At 43.2% G+C, this 23,843-nt stretch overlaps 1 protein-coding gene across 3 annotated transcripts; it reads left to right on the forward strand.

The window, feature by feature from the left end:
* The first annotated feature begins 594 nt into the window (after positions 1 to 594).
* LOC6559351 (protein charlatan) lies at positions 595 to 23,843 on the forward strand. Of its 3 annotated transcripts, none has more exons than XM_032734709.1 (7): positions 595 to 858; positions 16,270 to 16,634; positions 17,325 to 17,869; positions 17,935 to 18,981; positions 19,235 to 19,432; positions 19,639 to 19,959; positions 20,501 to 23,354. In XM_032734709.1, exons 2-7 carry the CDS (start codon positions 16,395 to 16,397, stop codon positions 22,488 to 22,490), a joined length of 4,341 nt encoding a protein of 1,446 aa, XP_032590600.1. In that variant the 5' UTR covers positions 595 to 858; positions 16,270 to 16,394; the 3' UTR covers positions 22,491 to 23,354. The 3 variants fall into 3 exon arrangements, with proteins under 3 accessions (XP_032590600.1, XP_032590599.1, XP_032590601.1); XM_032734708.1 differs by lacking the exon at positions 595 to 858 and adding an exon at positions 6,381 to 6,650; XM_032734710.1 differs by lacking the exons at positions 595 to 858; positions 19,235 to 19,432; positions 19,639 to 19,959 and adding an exon at positions 6,382 to 6,650 and having other exon boundaries at positions 20,501 to 23,843.

The raw sequence follows: 23,843 nt of genomic DNA on the forward strand, positions 1-23,843 counted from the left end.
GAGAGAGTGCGAGGGAGAGAAACACGCTCTCACTTGCTGTGCGTGTATGGTGGAGAGAGAGAGAGAGAGTTCTGGAATGCGCGCGCTTTTTTCTGTGAAGCGGCAACAACAACAACAACAACGAGAAAAACAGCAACAAAAACAGCAGCAGGAGCAGCAACAACAAAAACAACAACAAGATGCGTAATAAACAGGAAGCTTTTTCAACAATTGCACAACGCGGAGCGCAATTATTGCGCGATTGGCAATCGGTGCGGCAACAACAGCAATAACGCTGCAGCCGCCAAAAACAAAACACAGAAACGCACACAGAGACACAGATTACAAAGGCAAATAACGGTTTAATTGACGACTGTGTGTGCGTGTAGCCTAAAAAAGGGGCGGGGTGCGCCGCCCGCCTCCCTACCACCTGCCCACCCAGCACCAACAACCGACGACAGTCAGCCAGGGCTGCCACACGCAAAAGTCGCTCGTTTTACATTTTATACACATACATCTATATATAAATATACATATATTTATATATATATATATATTTATATATATGGCTGCTGCTCCCGATTCATTCAGTTGCAAGTGTTCATTCAGTGTGTGAGTGTTGATGAGGTTAGTTGTAAAAAGGCCCCATTGTGTGCGATAAGCGTCGACGAGCGTTCGACAAATAATCTAAAACGGAGCCAAGAATAAAGAAAAATATGTTTAAAGTTTAAAGTGCAGTGTTAAAGAACAACTAGAAAAATTAAGCGACAAGCGATACAAAAAAGGAAAGGATTCCAGAGGCTTGCTGCTGTGTGAGCTGGCAATAAGATTGTGTTGCATACTTTTGAGCTGGCCGCGAAAATCGTTACGAACATGTTGGTAAGTTGCGGCGCCCTAAAAGTAGGCAATAGTTTTTATGTTTAACAATTCCTCAAGTTGCAAATGAAAATACCGTTACATGCCAGTTGCATGAGCGTTGCAAGCGAAATTATTATGAAACATATTGCGCAAATATGCAAATTAAAAAGTTTGCTAAGAAATGATTTATTGATTTTTCCGCACTGCGTTTGTGTGCGTGTCTTTGCGAGTGTGTGTGTGTGTGTGTGTGTGTGTGTGTGTGTGAGAGTGTGAGTGTGTGTATATGGGGCCCTGTCTGTGTGCGTATATTTTTCGGTATGCACTTTTTCCAGAGAAAACACCCCACCAACCCAACAACAGCAATAACAACAACAACAGCAAGAGCAAGAGCAACTATTGTTGTTGGCATCCAAACAACCCCCACAACTAAAAAGCGCCAACTTCTATTTTTCCATCATCAATACTTTGCTACACATGGAAACATTTGCCATGTTGTTGTCACACACACACACGCACACACACATAGATAGGTGTGTGTATGGGTATTGGTATGGCTTGGAGTATTGGAGCAGGCGCTTTATGCAGCAAAAATAACCAACCCCCAAAACAATGCACACACTCACACCAACACACACACACACGCACACACACACCGACACACACTCACTCTCCCGCACGCACACATTGAAAATTAAAGCTTTGGCATTTTGGAAAACTACGAAAAAGCAACGGACGAACGAATGAACGAAGGAAGGCAGTTTTGGTTGGGTGGTTGTTTTTCCTACCACCGGCGCATATCATAAATTTTGTGTCTATAACAATTTTTGTTCTACTCAATGCGAGCATCAAAAAACTGCAAAGGAATTGTTGCAGTTTCTGACAACACACAGCGCGAGAGAGCGAGAGCGAGAGAGAGGGAGAGAGTGAGTAAGCTTTGTACTGCTTCCCACTCTCTCTCTCTCTCTCTCTCTCTCTCACTCTCTCCCTCTCTTATTTTAGTGCTATATAGTTTTAATTTGCTATTTCTCTCAAAAATGCAATTGCATTCTTCTCTCCCTCTCTCTCGCTCTCTCTCTCTCGCTCTCGTTCTCTCTCGCTCTCACTATTTGGGGGCGTTGTGGGGCGTTTATTGCATATGGTTTTTGTGCTTTTGCTATTGCTTTTTATGCAACATATGCGGCATATGGGAATGCAACTGCATGTGTGTGTATGTGAGTGTGTGTGTGTGTGCGTGTTTTTATTATATAATTTGAATTTTGTTATTTATGCTCAGGCATTTCGGCAAAACTAATATTTTTTCAGTGTGCTATTTTTATTATTATTGTTGTTGTTGTTGTTGTTGCTAGGCAATGCAAATAAATATTTTTATTAGGGGTTGGGGTCTGTGTGGGTTTATTTCTATATATGTATATGCATCTATTGCATACATGATTTATAGCTTATATAAAATGCAAAAGCTTTAAGCATTGGGATTATAAATATACAAGAAAGTACATATGTATATATATATCTATATATATATATATATATATATCACTCATCATTGGGTTGGGTGAAACATGAAAAATTTGTGGCTTGTAGTGCATTTAAAATGCTTTCACAGATATTCAATTATTTCGAAGCAATCAACAAGGCTTAAGGAAATATTTGCAGTCGCCTCTGGTTTAAAATACTACAACAAATATCTCGAAGTAAATAATACAATACAAATATATCTCAGAGAAGGCAAAGGGATTGCACACGATGTGTGCTTGTATCTAATAAGTCTGCCGCATCCGTCAATGCATATAAGAATAAAATACAAATATATACAATTGATAGATTAATAGGATTTCAATGGAAGATAAAATAATTCATTCATCAACAGCTGAAACCCTACATGGAAATCCTGTCGTCCAAAAAGTCAACTGTTTCTCTCATTTGAATTTATTAATTTGCATATCTTGACAATTCACGAATGGAACAGTATACATTTCTTAGAACTTACACTTAAAAAAAGGAGAAAAATGAAAAAACCTGTTAGCAGCATTCTATATTAATTTAGCAAGCACCCATAAAACACGTAACATTTAATTAACACAATTTAACTATTATTATAAAGCGATTAGATTTCAAATTGCTCAAATCAGCAGTTGATTAGCTGCAAACTAGATGAAGACGCTGACTGAAGTTCACTTACTGGCTTTGAAATCTATTTTGATTGATTTATTATTTGTGATTGATGTAAAATATATAAATTGCATGCCATTATTGAAGAACTCTCTCACGCCTGCCTCTCTCTCTTTTGCAGTACTTCAAATGCAACATTATATATAAATGTGTACTTTTGATCTATATGTTATTTGCCATTTAGCCTTGATTTGCTGGTAACTCTAACGAAACAAACTACAATTAAACAATTGAAATGAACCATTAAATCATGCCCTGTAAAGTCAACACTTGATACCAACATTATTATTATGATTATTAAACATATTTATGTTTGCTGCAGAATAAAGAGTATAAATCAAGTAACTCAATTTCGAGCGCATCCAAAATACTGACCATTTCCTGTTGCTTAAATTCCAGTTTGAGCTGACGGCAAAGTTACCCACTAATAACGACAAAAACAACAAAAAATATAAGAAAACCTAAAAAGCAACAACAACAAAATCACCCATAGCCCATAGCCCAGAAAGCCGTGACTCAGAAGCGAGCACAGCACAGCCCAACCGCAAAAACATGTGGCGGGAATTGAAGCCAGCAACAACAATAGGCGGATAGGCAGAGAGAGACAGAGATAGACAGAGATAGACATGAATAGATGGACGGCCCACCCACGCCCACGATTCCAACTTTGTTTCTGTTTTTGTTTTTTTTTTAGTTTTTTCTAGTCGGCAAATTGCGCATGCGTTACCGTTCCCCGAAACTCGCTCCACGATCCCCTCACCCTCCCTTTGCGTCGGACTCGTTGCCATCCCACGCTACGCCATATTGAATATGTGCGATCGAAACCCACCCTTTGGCAATTGTTTGCCGTTGTTGCTGTGAGGGTCAGGCTCGGTTCGGTTCGGCTCGGCTCGGCCCCTCCTCAGTGTCGCCCCATAATTTTTACTCGTTTTATTTTTTTTTGATTGTTTTGTTAAATGAGACGTGACAAAGTGCAAGCAAATCGTGACGAGCGGAGTGGAGAGTGGAGAATGTAGCGTGGAGAGTGGTGAATGGTGAATTGGCAGCCTGCTCAGGGATTTGTATTGGTCGGAGCCTGGCGCCTGGCAGCAAAGGAAGCCCTATGCAGCGACACTTTCTCCCACAGACTGCGGCGAAGAAGAAGAAGAAGACGAAGTAGATAAAGAAGAAGCGGGGCTTCAACAGGTTTCCTTTTCGGCACAGCTCGAAGCCATGTGTTGTTTTGTTTTATTTTTTTAACTCTGGCAGGTTTTGTAATTGACCTGGGCTCATTACGCGGGGGGCTTACGTTATATCACACAATCGGATGGGCCAAGGATGGCCAAGAGGTTAACAGTGTCGTCTGTGTGTGTGTGGTGCACCCGACAAACGAAACAGCTGTGATCTCAATGTGAAGATTGCCGAGGCATCATTTTGGCATCGGTTCGCGTTCGATTTCGAGTTTGATCTCGGTTTGGTTGTCGGCTGCTCTCCTTGGGCCAGTGGGCCACTTGCTTAACTCTGGTCTCGGTAGGGCTGCTGCTGCTGGCCTGCTGCTGCTGCAAACCGGTTTTCAGGCAGCTCCTTTGCGGCGATCGCCATTCGATTGGCAATGAAGTTTAAAAGTAGGGTGCTCCATTTCACTGACTAACCTGTTTTTATTTATTTTTTTCGTGTCCCCGCTGCTCCTCAAGTGCGCTTCACTGCAGGCATTTCCGATCCGATGCTGAGGGTGCTAGAAAGTGTAGATAACAAAGAAATGAGATGAAGTGATCCACACATGTATTTGTGCATATCTTGTACTACATTCCTGGAGTTATTATGTACTTATGCAAACATTTAGATATAGAGAGAATGAATTAAAATTTAAAATATTATTATTTATTATTATAATTTTTTTGTTAACATAGCGCACCTAAAAGCTCAGTTAACCGTTGCTTTAGTAACTGCGCACACATCGACTTTGTGGCATATGCATTTTTGGCCATCGTCCGGATTCACTTGCAAAGCTTCTTCTGATTACAACAACAACAGCAACAACAAGGAGAACCTTAACTTTCCGCTATAATAAAAGCGAAAAGCTTCTCTTCGCTGCATCATTTGCAGCTTCCTCTTCCTCATCTGCTTTACACAACCATCGATTGCGATCAACTTTCAATTTCATTGACTTGTCGCGGCCGCAATGTTGCTGCTGCTGTTGTTGTTGTTGTGGTGAAGTGCATTTCTGCACTATTGAGGTATTTCCCATGTGAGTCATGCGATTTGCATATGCATCATTGGCAGAAAAATATAAGCAGAGTTTACTTCAACCTAACCTCAATTCGAGTGCTACCCACGCTGCCACCAGCGCCACCCAGCTGCCAACTACCTGCCCAACCCTATATATATATATATATTTATATATATACTCAGCCACATACATATTGTGTCTACCTGGACTATGTATCAGCACCTCCTCCTCGAAAACGAACCCAAAAAAAATAAGCAGCGGCCACGCTAATGAACGCAACAGTCAAACGTCCCCCGTCGCCGACATAGCCGCCAACAGCAACAACAACAACAACACAAGCAAGCAACCCACATGCACGAAGATCATTACCAACAGAGTCAACCCGCCGACGCCGACGCCGACGCCGACGGGCGCGCATAAAAACGTATAACAACAAAAATCAAGTTGCGCAGCGGACTCCACACAAACTGACCTGCTTCTGCGCGACTGCGCAGTCAGCAGCAGCAACAGCAACAACAATAACAACAACACTGTCCAGAAATTCTACAAGCCAACCCACCCTACGCAATAAACAACAACGCGCACACTGCTTCTCTCCCACTCTCGCTCTCTGGCGCTCTCGTTGTGGTGGCTAGTGTCCCACACAACAGCACACAGCGCAGACAGCAAAAACGTGAATGAGCGGGTGGCTTGCCTTGCCTGCTGTTGACGCCGACTGAGGCAGAAACGCCGGCGACTCTGTCGTTTGCTTGTTGCAATTTCTCTTTTATTCGATCATTCGCTTTATAAGGTGGCTGCTTGGGCCCCCTGGCGGCTGTGCACAGTGGGCTGAAAACTCAAGTCTGATATATACACATACAGAATGAAGAAATTAAAACTGTTATTACTTAAAGAAAAATAATCAATGTTTCATTTAAAAAGTAAAACGTATTATTGACCTTTAATATTGCTTCAATATTGAGGCATATATCAATGTATAAGCAATCTGTTCTCGAATTATCGGCTCAGTTCCACTGTGCGACGCCACTGACGCCGGCGAGCGCGTTCATTTTGAGCAGCAGCAGCTGGCTGCGTCATCGTTGTTTCTCTCCCACATTTTGCCCTGGTGTTGCTGACGCTCTCGCAGTCTGTTGGAATTTCTTGTGGCGTTCGGTTCGTTCGTTGTCAATCGCGCGCATCAGCAACAGCAAACAATTTTTGTATTGGCGGCGCGTGTTTTTCAAACGATTTTTTGGCCAGTGTTTGGATTAATTAAAGTGCACCCATTAAGTGTGCGTAGTTGCAATTAATTGCATTCCCACAAAGAAGTGATCGAATTTGGTGCGTAACAAGTGCAACAACTACAACAGCGACAACAAGGACGCTCAACAACAACAAATTGAAATGGCTTAAGAGCCCAAACAACGCCGAAAACCAATTGCAGCCAAACTAAAAGGTAGATAGCTATAAAAAATAAATACATTTATTAAATGTTTGGAGAAGAGTTGAAGTGTGTGTTGAATGTTGATGCAAATCAATTCTAAAAGGACGACAGTTGTGATGGATGTTGCCAGATTAAAAATAAGAAGCAATCAAACTTCATAAGAAATGGGGAATAAATCACAAGCAAAGTGAGAATAAATCAGTGCTCTAACTGCAATTCAAATTTGCATAGATATTTAATATTTAATATAAAATAATACTAATAATAAGAAAATATTCTAATACACAATATATCAAACTACCGCAATTGCAAAAATTACTGTTGAAAATGTTGAAAAATGTATTAAAAAGAAATAAGAACTTAAGCTTGTTGAAAATATTTAAATATTTATCTAAACCAAAATATAAGAACTTAAGGCAAATTTTAAACGCAGGACTTAAAGAGCAGTATTTTTGTATTTGTCTGTCCTCTGTTAATTGTCATTGCTTGCATAGGCTTATGTACCCACCCCCACCCCCCTCGAACCTTTCCACGACACATGTTACCACTCAGCAGAACTCAGAACCCATGTGGCTAACAGGCAGACACACACGCACACAAACACACACACACACACAAACAGAGACACACACCAATACTATGAAGCATTACATAGACCCATCGACAAAAATCATACCGAAGGCCACAACACAACCCACAGGTAGCTAGTGGCTCACAAAAACCGGTTACCCAATTTCCAATTATACCCACAGACACCAAAAAAAAAATTAAAAAAAAAAAAAAAAAAACAGCCACTCCAACGCCCAAAAAAAAAACGCACCAAAACTCACACATAAACACACTCCCAACAAAAAAAAACACGGCTCACAAAGAATGCCCGCGAAGAGTGGGCACCCCTTTCGTGTCGTTGGGCATCGGGCATGCCTCTGGCAATCACACAAAGAGATGCCAGCACACACACACGTACACACACACACCACACATACCAATGTCGCAGTCGCCATCGCATTTTTTTGGCCCTCCCTCGCTTGGCGCAGTCGCGACGTCGCGCTGCAAGGGGCAACGAGATAATGAATGATGTGAAACCCACCACCACCAACAACATCCTTTCCAGCTTGCGTGTCTTGACTATGTTCGTTCTCGCTCCCTCTCTCGCTCTTACGCACACTTGTAGCTTCGTTGATTTTAATGCGACCTGGTGGCAACCCTGAGCCTGCGCCTACATTATCCTACTTTCTTTCTCGTATTTCTTTTCGTCCGTTTCACAAATGCGCAACGCATTCAACTCACACACACACATACTTATATACATACATGTGAGTGGGTGATGTTTTAAAATCTTGCCTACCCGTTTTCCCCCGAGGCAGGCAGGCAGTCAAACACGACGCGTCGCGACGCCTACCTCAGCCCTATTTATTCTGTTTTTCTCTTTTTCTGTTTCGGTTTTTGTGTGTGTTTTTTTTTGCTTTGTCGCTGCGCTCTTTAATTGGCGCCTCGCTTGGCACAACTCCCGACTTTCGGTGTTCGTCGTTCTCTCTCTCTCTCTCTCTCTGTCGCGACTGACCGTCGCCGCCTGTTTCCACCGCCCGCTGTTTTGTATGTTGATTTTTTCGTAGGTTTTTATTTTGGCGTCCACTGCCTAAAAACAACAGAGGCTCTCAGCCCTCGTTGCTCACTTTGCGTTTTTTTCTTTTTTGTTGCCTTCACACCCTTCTGTTAGTTTATCACACAAAGTTCTTTGCTTGCCCACTCTGCCTGCTTCGCCGTCGTCTGCCTGCAGTTTCGTCTCTGCCTGCTGCTGACTGCGACTTCTGACGAATTTCTTACACCCACCCAGCGACGACTTTTGCATTTTGCTTCTCCTCGCCTCTGCTCTGCTCTCCCTCTCCTCTTCGCTGCGCATTCGTTTGCTTTGCTTGGCTGCTGACTGCTGTCGTTGCCGCCCCCACACAATTCGGCCCTCTATTATAATTTTGCTGTTATTTTGTGTTGTTTTTATTTCACATTTCGTCTCCTCTTCGCTTTTGCTTTTAGCAATTTTGATCATCATATATTGTGCTGCACAAGGAGTTGTCAATGCAACGATCTCTTTTAGTTACACATGTAACTGTATTTGTGTGTGTGTGTGAGAGAGAGCTTTTGCAGAGTAGAAGAATAGAAGAGCACTCTTTTACTTGTTACCCTTCTGCCTCTATTAAATGAGCAACTTTCTTCCCAATTAGACAATTACCTATGCCCTATTTATAGTGACACACCCTACCTTAAAAAAAAGACAAACCTACGCAAACACGCTCCCTCCCCACCCCTCTGTTGGGCTCGCTTAAGTTCAAGTTCCCATGAAGAGACAGGCGCGACCCCAAACGAAAAAAACGCAGCCAGCGCAAAACTTCACAAAACTAAATTACGCACTTCCCGTCGGAGTCCGTCGATCTTTAGGGGAGAGGGTGGCTCGCAGAAAGACAACGGGTAATGGAAAGGGACGATCGACAGTCAGCAGTAGGCAGTCGGGTACCTGACTGACTGTTTGCCACATGAGGGTTGCTCTTTGCTGGTTGCACTGATCGAACCAGCGACCCCAGCCAGCAGCAGCAATCTCACCTCAAAAATCACATAGGAATTTCCTGTTACAGCGTCGCTTTGCCTCCCCCAGAACCCGAAGCCGTCCTGCAATTTACCTGCTGGCAAAGAGAGTTTACCTGTTCAGCAGCAGCAGCAGCTGTTTGTTTTGTGGCTTTCAAGGTTTCTACTTTTTACCTGTGGCGTCTCTCGCAACGAGACAAGCAGCAGCAGCCACCCCATTGCGTAGGATTTCATTTCATTTGTGGACCATTCACCGCTTTCAAACTTGGGTTGGGTTAGCGTCTCCTTCGTAGTTGTTGTTATTGGGGGAGGAGGGGTCAGCTCTGGTCTTGATTATATTTCGGTTTGGGTTTGCTTCGGTTCGAATTGGGCCTGTCTCTATCTGTGTCTCTCTCTCTCTTTGCTGCTGTCTCTGGTTTGGCCCGAAAACAAAAATAAAACGAGAAACTCGTCTTCAGTGCTTTTGAGTCGCTTTGTGCTTTGTGATCATCATTATCTGCGTTTCGCTGCCTCATTCTATGGGGCTGAGACGCTCAAGAAGAGGTTGTTGGGGAAGGGGGTGAGGAGGGGAGGGGGTTGCCGCTCAATGCTGTTGCTGCTGTCGGCGCATCGCCATCGCCTCCTCCTACTACAATTTGCCTAAAAAACCTCAACCGTTTTTCAATATTCAACGTTGATGGGACGGCCCAAAAACCAAAAAAAAAAACGTATAAGTATATATATATACACATGAGACGACGATGTCGATGTCTGCTTGAAGGTTGTTGTGAAATTTTTCATTATTGGGTCTCTTTTCTGTGTGTGCGAGTGTGTGTATAACAGACTGTTGTTGTTATTTTTAAGATACGTCCAGCGTCAACAGCTCATCTTTGGGTTTTTGGGTTGGGTTTAGAGTTAAGTGTGCATATACTTAACCATATACACAAAACGGATGCACAATCGTATATAGCAAGTTTAAAGTAATATATTTTAGACATGGGCAGACCTAGATCAGTGCCAGAAACGATCTCAAAGAAAAAGGTAACAAGAATTATGCAATCCCTAATCTTTAAGGTAATTCAGATGTAATCAATTCTTTAGGCACATCCAAATTTTAAATAATTTACATTAGAAGTTGATGTAAAAGTTATATTTACTAAACGAAGTTGATTGACATAAAAATCATTGAAAATAATAAATGATTTTATAAGTAGCTAAAAACTATTGATGAATTAATCTCACTCGAAATGAATTTAACGAGTCTTTCAAGTGTAACAAATCCCTAAAATAATATAATATATACATTTGTATGTATCTATCGGTCATCCCTTCTTGGCATGGCTTATCCACTTGTCAGCTGGTAATGTTCACCCCTAAAAGCAAGTGCAAAACATTCCATTCCATCAGTTGTGGCAGCAACAGGCTGAAAACAAAAAAAAAAATAAGATGAGGAGTCTCTCTGGCGGCAGCTGCAACCTGCAAGCCTGCCTGGCAACCCTACAACAACAGCAACGAGTCGATTGTGAAAAAAAACCACCCCTAAAATGAAACAACTGCATAAATTTTCTACCCCAGAGGGGCAGAGGATCGACAGACAGAGCCGAGGATCGATGCACATGTTGCTTGGGCAGCATGTTAAGTAAAAGGCAAAGATTTCATAAGAAAATGCCGGAGGAGGATGAGGAGTTGAAGGAGGAGGAGGAGAAGGAGGAGGGTGCGCAACTGACACTTGAAAGAGGGACGCAGACGCAGACGTCGCCATTTTTTCTTCTCTTTTTCGTTTCCTATGTTGCTGTGAGCATGTGCAGCAGCAACAGCAGCAGCAGCGCCTGCATTTTTTGGGTCGTTCGGTCGAACGACTTTTTTATGAGGGCGCGCACCTGCCAACAGCTGCCAGCAGCAACAACAGCAGCAGCAACAGCAGCAGCAGCAGCAATAATAATAATAAGCATAGCCAAAAGCTAAAGTCAGAGACACGGCTAAATGCTATATGACTTGGCCCGAAACGAAGTTGAACCCGAACTGAAACTGAACTGAACTGAACCGATGGCTGCCCTTGAGAAAATTGGTTGTTGCTGGTGCTGCTGTGAATGTTGTTGCTGGTGTTGCTGCTGGCGCAAACGCCCACAAGGCAATGCCAACAGCACCACCCAAAATTAAAGCATACACACACACAGAGATAGATACACACACACACACACATACACACCCAGAAACCCGCTTATTGCTTTGTTGTCTTGGCCAAAGCTCAGCTCAAAAAGAAGACGCCAAAAATGTATATAAGAAAAGGAAAAAAACAAAGCAGCAGCAGCTGCCGTCGTCGCATCGTTTTTGCTGTTGTTGTCTTTGGCTGGCCACAAAAATTACCACCTGCCGCCCATATAAAGCTGCCCTCACACACAGATACACACGCACACATACAGACACGCACAGCGTCGCTGGCGGATGTCTTCTTCTGCGCAGCTGCCAAAAGTGCAAAAAATCAACTATTATAAGAGACAATCGTAAAAGGCTGCGCTGTTTACATATGCATATGCATATGTATATGTGTACTTATGTATATGCAGCTGATATTAAGCTTAAAGCTCTTTGTCAAATTTGCTATAACCCCCCTCCCCGTCCTCCATCTTAAACTAATAAAATGGACCCACGCAGCCAACACAAATGCAATCGACAAGCAGCCCACACGCATGCGCTGCTGCTGCTGCGTAGGCGTGTGAAGCAGCGCAAGAAAATCATTTAATGTTACGCTCCCTGCTGCTGCTGTTATTGCTGATGTTGTTGCTGCTGTTATTGCTGCTGTTGTTGTTGCTGCTGCTGCTGATGGCGCGCATATAAAATCTTCAATTTTATATCGCAGTCGTTTTGGTTGATCGTTGAATTTTTATTTTAGCTGGACACAACAGCTGTTAGACACCCACCCACTTAACCAACTTGTTGTTGTTGCTGTTGTGGTTTTCTGCTGTTATTGATGCTAGCATATATCGACATCACGCTGCTTAATGCCCACAATCGCGTCACAGTGGTGTAAACTGTTAGAAATCTATTAGAAAAAAGAATAGCAAAATGTATTATATTTTATTATTTATTATTAATTAAATTAAATTATTATTTACTTTCAAACTGATTGATCCTCATTAATTGCATTAGATCTGCTTGAATTTACAAATCTATATAGTAGTTTCGCAGAAAAACGATAAATTCCTTGTGTCTTTATAATTTATATTCAATGTGATAATTATTCAATTTTTAACGTGCATTTTATATCCTTGTAAAACTTACATATGATCTTTCATCTCTTTCCATAACAGCGATATTGCATGTACTTGACAATTTGCTTGATTAGTTGCATTTGGCAAATGACCGCCTTAACAATTAGCTTGTCCCACTGTGCCATCATCAGGCAAAAGTGCTTTTTAATAACTGCGTGTGGCTTTTGGAACGGCGAGCAGACAGACAGACAGACAAACGGGTGCTGCTTGGCGTTAACATGTCATTAGCTGTTGACGCTGCTGTTATTGTTGTAGTTGTTTTTGCTGTTGTTGTTGTTGCTGTTGTTGCTGTTTGCCGTTGTCCGTTCATTTTCTCTCTGCCTCCACCGCCCCCTGTTAGCGCCTTCCCTCCTCATCTCACCTCTCCTCTCGTCTTGTCTTTTAGCCTTTCACCGTTCACCGCAACACCAACAACTTCTGCTAGTAATGTTGTGGCTCACCCTGAGCTGCCATCAGGTCGGCTCAGCCCACGGGTGTTAAAATGTACACACATACACACACACACGCACACATATTTATTTAACTGCGCACGCACACATGTTTAAAAAAAAATACGGCTTTGCTTCTCTGGCAATTTGGCGCATTGACGCCCGCCCCTAACGGGTCGTATATGTATGTATGTGTGTGTGTGATTGTAGCACACTCAACGCAATTCTGAAAAATATTATCAGCAACCAAAAACAAACGGCAACAATAACAACAATTGCTGCTGCTGCCTTATTTAAAGAGAAGCCACGCAATAATGCGTTTACCGTTAACAGTCAATCGTCCGGCATCTGCAAAACGAAAGACAAACGACAGACAACAGACGATAGCTGGACAAAGAGTGACGATCAGGCAGACGTGCAGGGCGCCCTATCAAGCCTTTGCTCTCTTCGATGTCTCTCTCTTTCTCTCTCTCTCTATCGCTCTCTTCATATCAATTATTACTATGGGCAAAAGCTCCCAACCGGCATTTTTATTTGTAGGTTCAGCTGCCAACCGGTTTGAGAGCGCTCTCTCCCCATCTCCGGAGCTCTTTCGCTCTTGTTCGACTCCCCCAAATTGCGCTGTCATTGCGGCTGAGTCGCTGCTGCTGCTGTTGCTTGCTGATGTTGGTTTTTTTCTCTTCTCTTCGGTTTTTTTTTTATTTTTTTTTGCACACCCACCACAGGCGACGGCGTCGTAGCTGACAGCGACTGATCGTTGTATTTGTTCTTGCTGGTGGTGCGCGTGTTAGAGTTGTTGTAAATTGATTTTGTTGTTGTTGCTGCGGCTGCTGCTGCTGTCGGCGACGTCTGTTGCGCCCATTTTCAGCCCACTCGCTGACGCGCCCGTTTGACGCTGTCTCTGGGTTTTTTTTTATTTGTTGTGCTTTATTTTTTGCTGCCTGCCATTAGCAAAGCGGATGTTGTTGTTGTTGTTGTTGCTGGTGTGCCTGGCCCCAGCCAAGCACCCACACACTCTGCTTCTTCTGCTTCTGGCATGACACTCTTTTTTGTTGTTATCGTCTGTGTGTGTCTTTCAGCTCGCCCACAAAAAGTTTAACCCCCACCCTCTCCTCTCCTCCACCCCTTGGCCCTTTTCTTATCTTAGCTAAAATTTTGGGATTATGCTTTTTTGTATTATTTATACATATTTTTGTAGTTTGTCACAAACTTTTAAAAACTCTTTTTGAAATGGTGTGTTGCAATTTTAAGAGTTATTAATGAGCTCATTAATCAGTTCGAAATGAATTTTATTAGAGTTGATTTAAAATATAAAAACTACTAATAAAATATGTTAAAATATAATAATAAAATATGTTTAAATTAGTTTTGAGTATCCTTAAAAACACAGTTTGAGTTGCTTTATGTTTTATGATGTTTACCAACACTTGCACTTTTAAGTGGACCACTAACACACGCATACACACACACAAAGCTAAGATGATCTTGAGCTGAGACAAAGTCAAGTCCCCACACCCGACACCAACAACAACAATAACAACAACAGCAACAATGCCCTTGGCATGGCAAAAGCCACACGCAGCGAGTCAATCAAAGCTAAAGAAGCTGAGGGTGCACAAAGGGGGTATGGGTGGAGGGGGAGGGGGTCGGCTAGGTGGTTTCAGATCTGCAAGGCAAAGGCAAAAACAAGACTATAACAACATAACATAACAAAAAAAAACCAAAACGAAGCGAAGCAAGCGAAAAGAAGAAGACGCAAACGCCCCCAATGATGGCGCACCGCAGAGTGTGGGCAACAACTGTAAAAAAAAGCACACAAAGCATAAAATCAAATATGCACAAAAAAAAACAAGAAGAAGAAGTCGACAAATAACCATACGAAATATGAGCGCAAAAGCAAACGAAAGAAAACACGCTTCGGTATGGTCCACACACACACACACACACAAACAGTTCTTTCATTCCTTCACACACACACAACACACTCCCCCCTCGCCCAGCCCTGCACAGCCCTCCACCCAGATTTGGCATGGGCCTGGGCCGAGGCGTGTGTGTTATGTCGTGTGTATGTGTGTGAGTGTGTGTGTGTGGGTGGCTTCGGTCTGTGTGTCTGTTTGGCTCTGGGCCATCGAGACGTGCCCGCGTACCCAAATAACAACAACAACAATAATTTTTTTGTCGCCGCGCAAAAGTTTTGTTTGTTGTTGTTGTTTTTGTTGTGTGTCAGCATCTCTCGGTTGAAAAACGAGGCGCAGTCATCAGCAACATGTGGGCCAACAACAACAACAAACAGCCACCCACCAAACACAACAAAAGTGCCGCCAAATTTACAACGCCAACAGTTTTGTTGCTGTTGTTGTTGTTGTTGTTGCTCGCTGCCAATTTGTCTTGTATTTTTATGAGATGCGCTTAGCGAAGTCCTCTCAAAGTTGCAAAAGTTTTGGGCGCGTTAACTTCTCAATGGGGTTTTTTTTAATATACCTTGCTGGGCTTGTCGGCGTTTTCTCGTTGTTGTTGTTGTTTTTTTTTGCTGCTAAAGTGTTGTGGTTAATTTTATTAATATATGCAGCAGACAAAAAAAAAGTCGCTTCGTGCCCAACCTGTATCAGGTGACAAAAGTGTCAAAGTTGAATTTTAAACACCTCTTTATACCTTTATAAATATCTGATATTGATAACTATAATACAAAAAGTATAGTCTTGGCTTGGCAGCAAACATAGTTTTTGTAAAAATTAATTTCTTTTGTGAAATAAAAATATTGACCAACGGAAATCTAAGATTTGCCATATAAGGCAACGTTTAGTTTCTGGATACTCGATGTCTGGATTAACATGATAAATGGCATTGAAACTCAAGCTCAGATAAGGTAAACAAAGAGGCAATTCAGCATTAATCAATAAAAGCTTGCTGCAATCGAAACCAATTTCGACACCTTTGTCGCCTGTCCGTGCAGCCAAAGTGGAGAAATAAAAATGAGTCGTAAACAAAAAGTGTGCTCAATTCGCTGCTCGCGCTCAGCGCTGACTCAGCTGATGCTGCGCCAAAATCGACGTCAGCAACAGAAACCCTCGCATCTACCCGCTCCACCCCCAATTTACCACAAGCATCAGAAGCAATGATAGGGTCCAAGGCAGGCAGGTTCCGGACAAGATAGAAGCTGCTACTTGTTGGCTGTGTGGTTGGCTGGCTGTTTGTCTGGTGTGTCAACAGTAAATTCCCAGAACTGACATCGATTGGGGGGCTTTGGTTATTTTCTGTACCGGATGTGAATGAGAATGTGATGTGCGTTTAGCTTAAACTAACTGACTAACTAGTTAGCTGACTAACTAACTAACTGTCTCTCTTTCTCTCTTTCGCTCTTTCTCTTTGTAGTATTCGAAGCGCATACGTGGAGGGAACAGCGAGAGAAGTAGTCGTCGCTGCAATTGTCTACGTGCAACGGAACGCCGCCAGCAGCAGCAGCAGCAGCAGCAAGCGAAGGCCAAAGAGTCGCAGCAATGGCAACACTAATCCCAGCGATCGCAGCCAATCAAGCAGCGAGCGCAGCAGCAGCAGCAGCAGCACAGTCCTCAAATGTTGAGGCAACATATGAAGATATGTTCAAGGAAATCACACGTAAATTATACGGCGAGGAGACCGGCAACGGTTTGCATACGCTTGGCACTCCGGTGGCTCAAGTGGCCACCAGTGGACCCACAGCAGTCCCCGAGGGCGAACAGCGCTCGTTTACGAATTTGGTAAGCTCAATTTAATTAATTAATCATCCAACTCCACTTACACTTGCCCAACTTTGTTAACTGATCCAATCACAGTGGTGCACAATCTCAAATCGAAAAGAAGTTTCACAGAAATCAATGTTTGATTGCAGATATTTTAAATTTAAGAATTGCCCAGAAAGTTGCGAAAATAATAATAGCACCACTACGTCATTTATTTTACGGATGATGCAACTTTTCAAAAGTTGATTTTGAAAATATTGTTTATATTTTTAAATACTTTGCTTTTGCAATAGCACCAATTATGCGCTCTTGTTAGAATTTGTATATTTATTTGTTTCGTTCTTTTTCTATTCCTTTTTCTAAAATTACATTTTTTAATTTAAATTTTAATTAAATTTAAATAAGTGGAAAACATTGAATAATATTATGCTTTTGCTCTTAATCACTTTTTTAAGAGTCTTCTTCCACTTTGAAAAATGTATTCATAGAAATTGAAAAAAAGGCACACTGGAAAACATTTCTTGTGCGAGTGATGCTAATATTTTGTACGCAATTGTAAAACAGTGTAAATCGAAAATAAGTTTAAATCTGGATTGATGACAACAGCGATTGTTTACATATATCAAGTGCATTTTATTGCCAATTGCTCACAAAACACTCAACTAATTCCCTTGAAATGTTTGGTTCTTCCCCATTTGTTCCACACAGCAACAAATTGATCGCACCGCAGCGCCCAGTATTGAGTACGAGGCAAGTGGAGCTGCGGGCGGTGGCAGCAACAACAACGTGGCCACAACCCAGGCCAATGTAATACAACAACAACAGCAGCAGCAGCAGCAGCAACAGCAACAATCAGAGTCGGGTAACTCTGTGGTGGTCAGCGCCACTGGCAACGGCGCCACTGTGGTGCCGGCACCCAGCGTTGCCGCCGTTGGCAGCTTCAAATCCGAAGATCATTTGAGTACAGCTTTTGGGCTGGCAGCGCTAATGCAGAACGGTTTTGCCGCCGGCCAGGCGGGTCTGCTCAAAGCCGGCGAGCAGCAGCAGCGCTGGGCGCAAGACAACGCCTCAGCCGCCGAGCAGCAGCAGCAGCAGCAGCCTCAGCTGGTGCAGTGGACAACAGGTGGCAAGCTGCAGAGCTATGCGCAGGTCAGTCAGCATCAGCAACAGCAGCAGCAGCAACAGCAGCAGCAACAACAACAGCAGCAGCAACAACAGCAGCAACAGGTTCATCAGAGCACGCCCAAGTCCAAGTGAGTTGAGCTATAGAAAATATAGTGTTTTATTCGAATTAAAATCACATTTGTTGTGCATTTAGAAAACACCGTCAGGAGCATGCAGCGGAGCTTATTTATGCCAGCCCCTCGACATCGGCGAATGCGGCACAGAATTTGGTCCAATCCACGCCCACCTCAGCGCCCACCAACAGCAGCAGCGGCAGCAGTGCCGGCGGCAGCAGCAGCACCTCCTCCGGCGGTGGCAGTCGCAAAAAATCCGCTCAGGCGCAGGCAGCCGCTGCCGCTGCTGCGGCTAATGGTGTGCACATCGTGAAGCGATATGCGTGCACTCATTGCCCCTATTCGACGGATCGGAGGGATCTGTACACACGCCACGAGAACATCCACAAGGACGAGAAGCCCTTTCAGTGCTATGCCTGCCTCAAGCAGTTCAACCGTGCCGATCACGTCAAGAAGCATTTTCTGCGCATGCATCGCGAACTGCAGTACGATATCAATAAGACGCGCCGTCATGTCTCCTCCAGCAGTGGCTCCGGTGGCTCTGGTGGTGGTGTATCCGTTGGCAATTCCCATCATGCCGGCGGACGGGGCAATGTGACGATCAATGCGACCGGTGTGAATATTGATAATGCATTCTTGGAGGCACAACGACATCCCACCTCGACGAGCATGAGCATTGTGGAGACCATCGAGGCGGTGGCCTCCGCTGCCGATATGCCGCTCGCCCATCTCAAGCAGGAGAAGCTCGACGATGGCTCCGTGCTGCCGCTCCACGTGAGCGCCGTGATGAACAGCAGCAGTGCCCAACAGCAGCCGGCGGTGGCCAGCTCCAGTTCCGGTTCGGGCAGCAGCAGCAATGCCGCCGGCTCGGGTCTGCTGAAACCGAAACGTGAGAAGCGTTTCACCTGCTGTTATTGCCCCTGGTCCGGTGCGGACAAGTGGGGCCTGAAACGTCATCTGAACACCCACACAAAGCCCTTCGTTTGCCTGCTCTGCGATTACAAGGCGGCTCGCTCCGAGCGCCTGGCCACACATGTGCTCAAGGTGCACAACAAGCGCGCCTGCAGCAAGTGCTCCTATCTCGCCGACACCCAGGAGGAGTTCCAGCTACACATGAGTGATGTGCAGTAAGTAGCATTGTAACCCTTAAGAACTAACTATATGGAATTTGTATTAGATGCGATAGGGATCCCTCTAGACAATCTTAAACTATTATTACTATTTCCCCCCAATATGTGTGTTGATGTGATGTGATAGGAATATCTGTTGATAAATATGCAAACTAGTTTAAGGGTCTCTCTAGATTCCCTTAGAACTATTACTATAATTCTATTTATCCACCAAATACGTATTTGCTGATAGTCGATTTGTTTCTCTCAGTCCGCATGACAATCGTCCAGCGCGCAGCAGCAGCAATAATGGTGGCAACAACAACAATAACGGTGGCAGCGGCAACAACAACGGTGGCAGCAACAATGCAACGCATAGCCAGAATTTGAACGTCTTGCGAACGATTGGCAACACCCTGGTGGCCAATAATCAGCTCAACACGTTTCACAATGCCGGCAATGCTTTTGGGTAATGTTCTCAGACAGCCCTCCTTCCCCCCTCTCTAAAAAACAAAAACCAAAAAAAAAAAAACAAAACAGATATACACCCAGCGCGCAGAATGCTCCTAACTCTCGTTACTACCCTCGTTCTTGTTCTCTCAACTCGTTCTCGCCCCACACCCCACACAAATGTGATCCATCCCACCAACCAATCAACAACAAATCAACCAACAGCTCCTCCAGTGGCGGTGGCCAAACGGTTGGCAATGTGAGCGGCAGTGGTGCCGTTACCATCTATACGACAACCACCAATGAGGGTGTCTCGGGTGGAGGCAACAACAGCGGCGGTGGCAACATTGCGGGCGGCCCCTTGCAGGAGATCATTGTGAATCCCACATCGATGGTCGGTTGGCGACTCAGTGCCAATGGGTCATTGATACCGCCGCATGATCTACTCACGGGCAGTTTACCAAATGCTGCAACACAGAAACGCGGCTCGGAGCGTTTATTTCAATACCTCGAAGCCGAGGGCAGCGATCCGGAGGACTATGCGCGGTATTTCTTGTCGTTTCCAGTCGTTAATTACTCAATGATTGATTGATTGATTGATTGATGTTTGCCTATGTTTTGATTACGTTTTTCATTTGATTGACTTATTGATGTTTGCTCTTGTGTTGATTACGCTTTGCTTTTGATTGATTGATTGATGTTTGCCATGGTATTTGGTTAACTTATCATTTTGATTGACTGATTGTTGTTTTCCCTTGTGTTGCGTTTTCCTTTTGATCCGGCTTCCTTCTGCCATTTTCCCAGTTTTCTGTTGCCAATTTTCACTGTCAAGATTATCATTTGTTCAATGTTTTTCCTTGCATTCAATTTTTATCATTTCACAGTTTTTGTTTTGTTTTTATTATTGCCAGGAAATTTAGTTTTCCTTGCGCTATTGCCAATTTTATTTGAATGCTTTTGCTGTTGTCCCTTTTCATTTATTTCATTTATTTATTTATTATATATTATATGTATATATTTTCTCCTTATATATTCCATGTATATATACATCTTACTAATCTCTTGTTGATTTTTTTCCAACTTACAGTCTGCTAAAAATGGACGCCATTAGTCGCAATACAGCTTCGGTCGCTCAGGATTTTCATAAAGCGGGAGGCGTGCACGAGTTGAAAATACCAGCTAATCATCAACTCCTGTTCAATAATAAACTGCCTTCGCAATGGACGACACGAGAGGCTGCAGCGCTGCTGCACAGCCTGAGCAACATGGGCGGCGGCCATCACATCAACAGCGGCAACATCAACAGCAGCAACGGCAACAGCAACAACAACAGCAGCAGCAACAGCAACAGCAACGGCAACAGCAACTGTAACAGCAGCAGCAACAGCAACAGCAACAAAAAGTTTGGCGTGATGCGTGCTCGACAGCATTCGACGGGCGAGGATGATGAGAATACGCCGTCATCGGCATCATCGTCCTCATATTCGGGCGATGAGTACAATACCAGTATGTCGGGTGTTACGTCACCGATAAAACTGTCGCGTCATGCGAGCAACAAAAGCTTGTTGCGAGCTGCTGGCAATGAGAGCGAGCACCACAATGAGCAGAGCAAAACATTGATTGCAACGGCATTTCTGGAAGCAGCTGCCTACGAGCAGACGGCCATCGAGTTGCTCGCCAGCAAGCGAAAGCTCAAAATTGAGTATGACGAAGATCAAGAAAATCAGCAACAGCAACTGCTCCAACAACAACAACAACAGCAGCAGCAGCAGCAGCGAGTGCAGCTTATTAAATCGTCTCCCGCGTATAAACTAAACAGCAACAAGAACAACAACAACAACAGCAACAACAACAATAATAATAATAATACCAACAATAGCAACAACAATAATAACAGCAACAGCAACAACAGCTATTATAGAGAGAAATCTCATAGGAATGCCGTGCAGCATCAGCAGCATCATCGCCAGGATGATAAGGAGAATAACACGAGCAGCGTTGAGGCGGCAGCAACAGCAGCTGCTGCAGCGGCAGCAGCAACAACAGCGGCAGCGGCTGCTGCAGCAGCAGTTGCTGCGGTCGCCGCAACACCAAACAGCAACAACAGCAGCAACAATAGCAACAACAACAACACAACAACACCTTTTCTCACACAAATGGAATACCAGAATCTCAATCGCATTGGCACACAATTTCAGAATTATGTTAAGGATATTATAAACAAATATTATGCAGCCGAAACACCGTTAATGCTTGCCGCCGCTGCAGCAGCGCTGCCCACAGCGACGACAACCGGCCAGCAGAGAGAGCAGAGAGAGCAAAGAGAGCGAGAACTAGAGTTAACATACGGCAAGCGACGGCGACTACTGAGCGAGACGGAGGAGTACATTGAGTATCTGCGCAACAAGGAGGACATTACTCTCACCATCACACCAAAGGTGTCCAACAACAGCAACAACAACAGCATTAACAGCAGCAACGCACCGTTAAAATCATTAACAGCGCCGGCGCAGCAGTCGCTGCTTAAACGTCAGCTGGATCTGGCAACACCGCGCAAAAGTCCCAAAAAAGCAGCAGCAAACCAAAATACCCTCAACAACAGCAACAACAACAGCAGCAGCAGCACCATGGTGAATTCCTCGTCGCGCAAGTCGCTCAATCAACTGGCAACGCTGCTGCCGCTGCTTGCCGATGCGGCCAGCAAGCAGGAGTATTTAACGGCGCCGCTCGACTTTAGCAAGAAATCGGAAGCGGAAACGGCGCGCAGTTCGCGCAAGCAAGCGCAGCCGAAGAAAATGCGACTAGCACCCGAAGTGGTGATCGCCATGCTGCGCGACAAGCACCTCAATCGACTCGTGCATAATGGTTTGAGCTGTGCCAGCTGCTCGGTGAGCCGACAGCGCAATGGTGACGGCGGCATCAGTTTCAGTCACCATACACTCGGCTCACTGGCACTGCATCGGTTTTGGAAGCATCGTGCGGTACGACATCCTAACAATTGCAAGCAGTGTAGCGCAACGTTTGAGCGGCGTTACAGTTTGCAGCTGCATCAGCGGTTGAAGCATGTCAAACTGTAGACTGCACACTTTCTGCTCTCTCATTCTCCCTCTATCTCTCTCTCGCTGAGAGAGAGCGAGCAAATTGTTTCTCATTTAACTTAGCAAATGTTTTGCTTGCCATATACATTTTTTATGCATTAGGCGTTTTCATTGAAAATTCATTCAAAAAATTGCATTTATTTGTTAAATTTTAAGTTGTGATGTACCTGAAATATGATTTCTCTTTAAAAAAAAAAACAAAATACAAACAAAAAAGCAAAAAAAAATACAAAATACAAAATGTAGAAAGCTACGCCCAATTTCGATGAATTTCACATAATATTAGTTGTATAATTGAGGTTATGTAAAAGCACACACACACACACACCTACACATACACACACACACACACGTGTAATACTCACCTTGTAGTGTTTTAAAAGACAACAACAACAAAAAACGTATACTTAAAAATATAAATTAACTAAAATAAAAACAAAACAAAAAACAACTCACTTAATAGAATTTAGGGATGCTCGTTGAGCATTTATCAAATGTCTTGAAAGTTTCGTTTGAAGTAAAATAGCTTTAATTTGCCATTACAGAATGAAAAAACAAAAGAACAACAAGAAACAAACAGAAACTTTGTTTATTTAAGTTACTTAATACGAGTATATTTTGCCATTTTTTTACATTGATAGTTTACTAGTTGTTTAAGTTGTATTTTACACATATACATACATCTATATATTTAATTTATATACATATATATACAACATGAAAGCAAACCTCAAATACCTTTTTGCCTTATTTTTTAAATTAAGCTTTAAACACACATGAACATTGCATATTATGTACATTTAATTTAGTTATAGTTTGTGCTAACAGCCACGCCCACAATGCGCCCACACACACACACAAACACAAACACACTCACAAATACTACTGCAAGCATAAAACAAAACACAAAAGTTTATATTTAATATTACACAAAAACAAACAAACAAACAAACCAACAAACACAAAAGAACAAATATTTCTGTAATGCGTAGTTGTATTTATGATTTTAAACAAATGAAGAAGACGGAAAGAAAAACACAGGAAACAATACAAAAATACTCAAAGAAACAAAATACGATAAACATAAAATTACAATTTAAAAAAAAAAACGAAAACAAAACAAATACAAAAATATATGTAATAATAATTTTTACTTTACACTGAACAAGAAAATATTTGACTGAAAAGTGTCGGGGAAAATATTAAGGAGAGATACAAATAATAAATAACAAATAAATCGTATAAACAATTTCTAGTGTAAAATGTGTGTTTTTGCTAAATGTGGTAAACTTAAACGTAAATTTATTACACCAAACGCTAAAGGAAATGAAA

This window comes from Drosophila grimshawi, unplaced genomic scaffold (genome assembly GCF_018153295.1).
Source record: "Drosophila grimshawi isolate 15287-2541.00 unplaced genomic scaffold, ASM1815329v1 contig_1367, whole genome shotgun sequence".
Taxonomy (NCBI): domain Eukaryota; kingdom Metazoa; phylum Arthropoda; class Insecta; order Diptera; family Drosophilidae; genus Drosophila; species Drosophila grimshawi.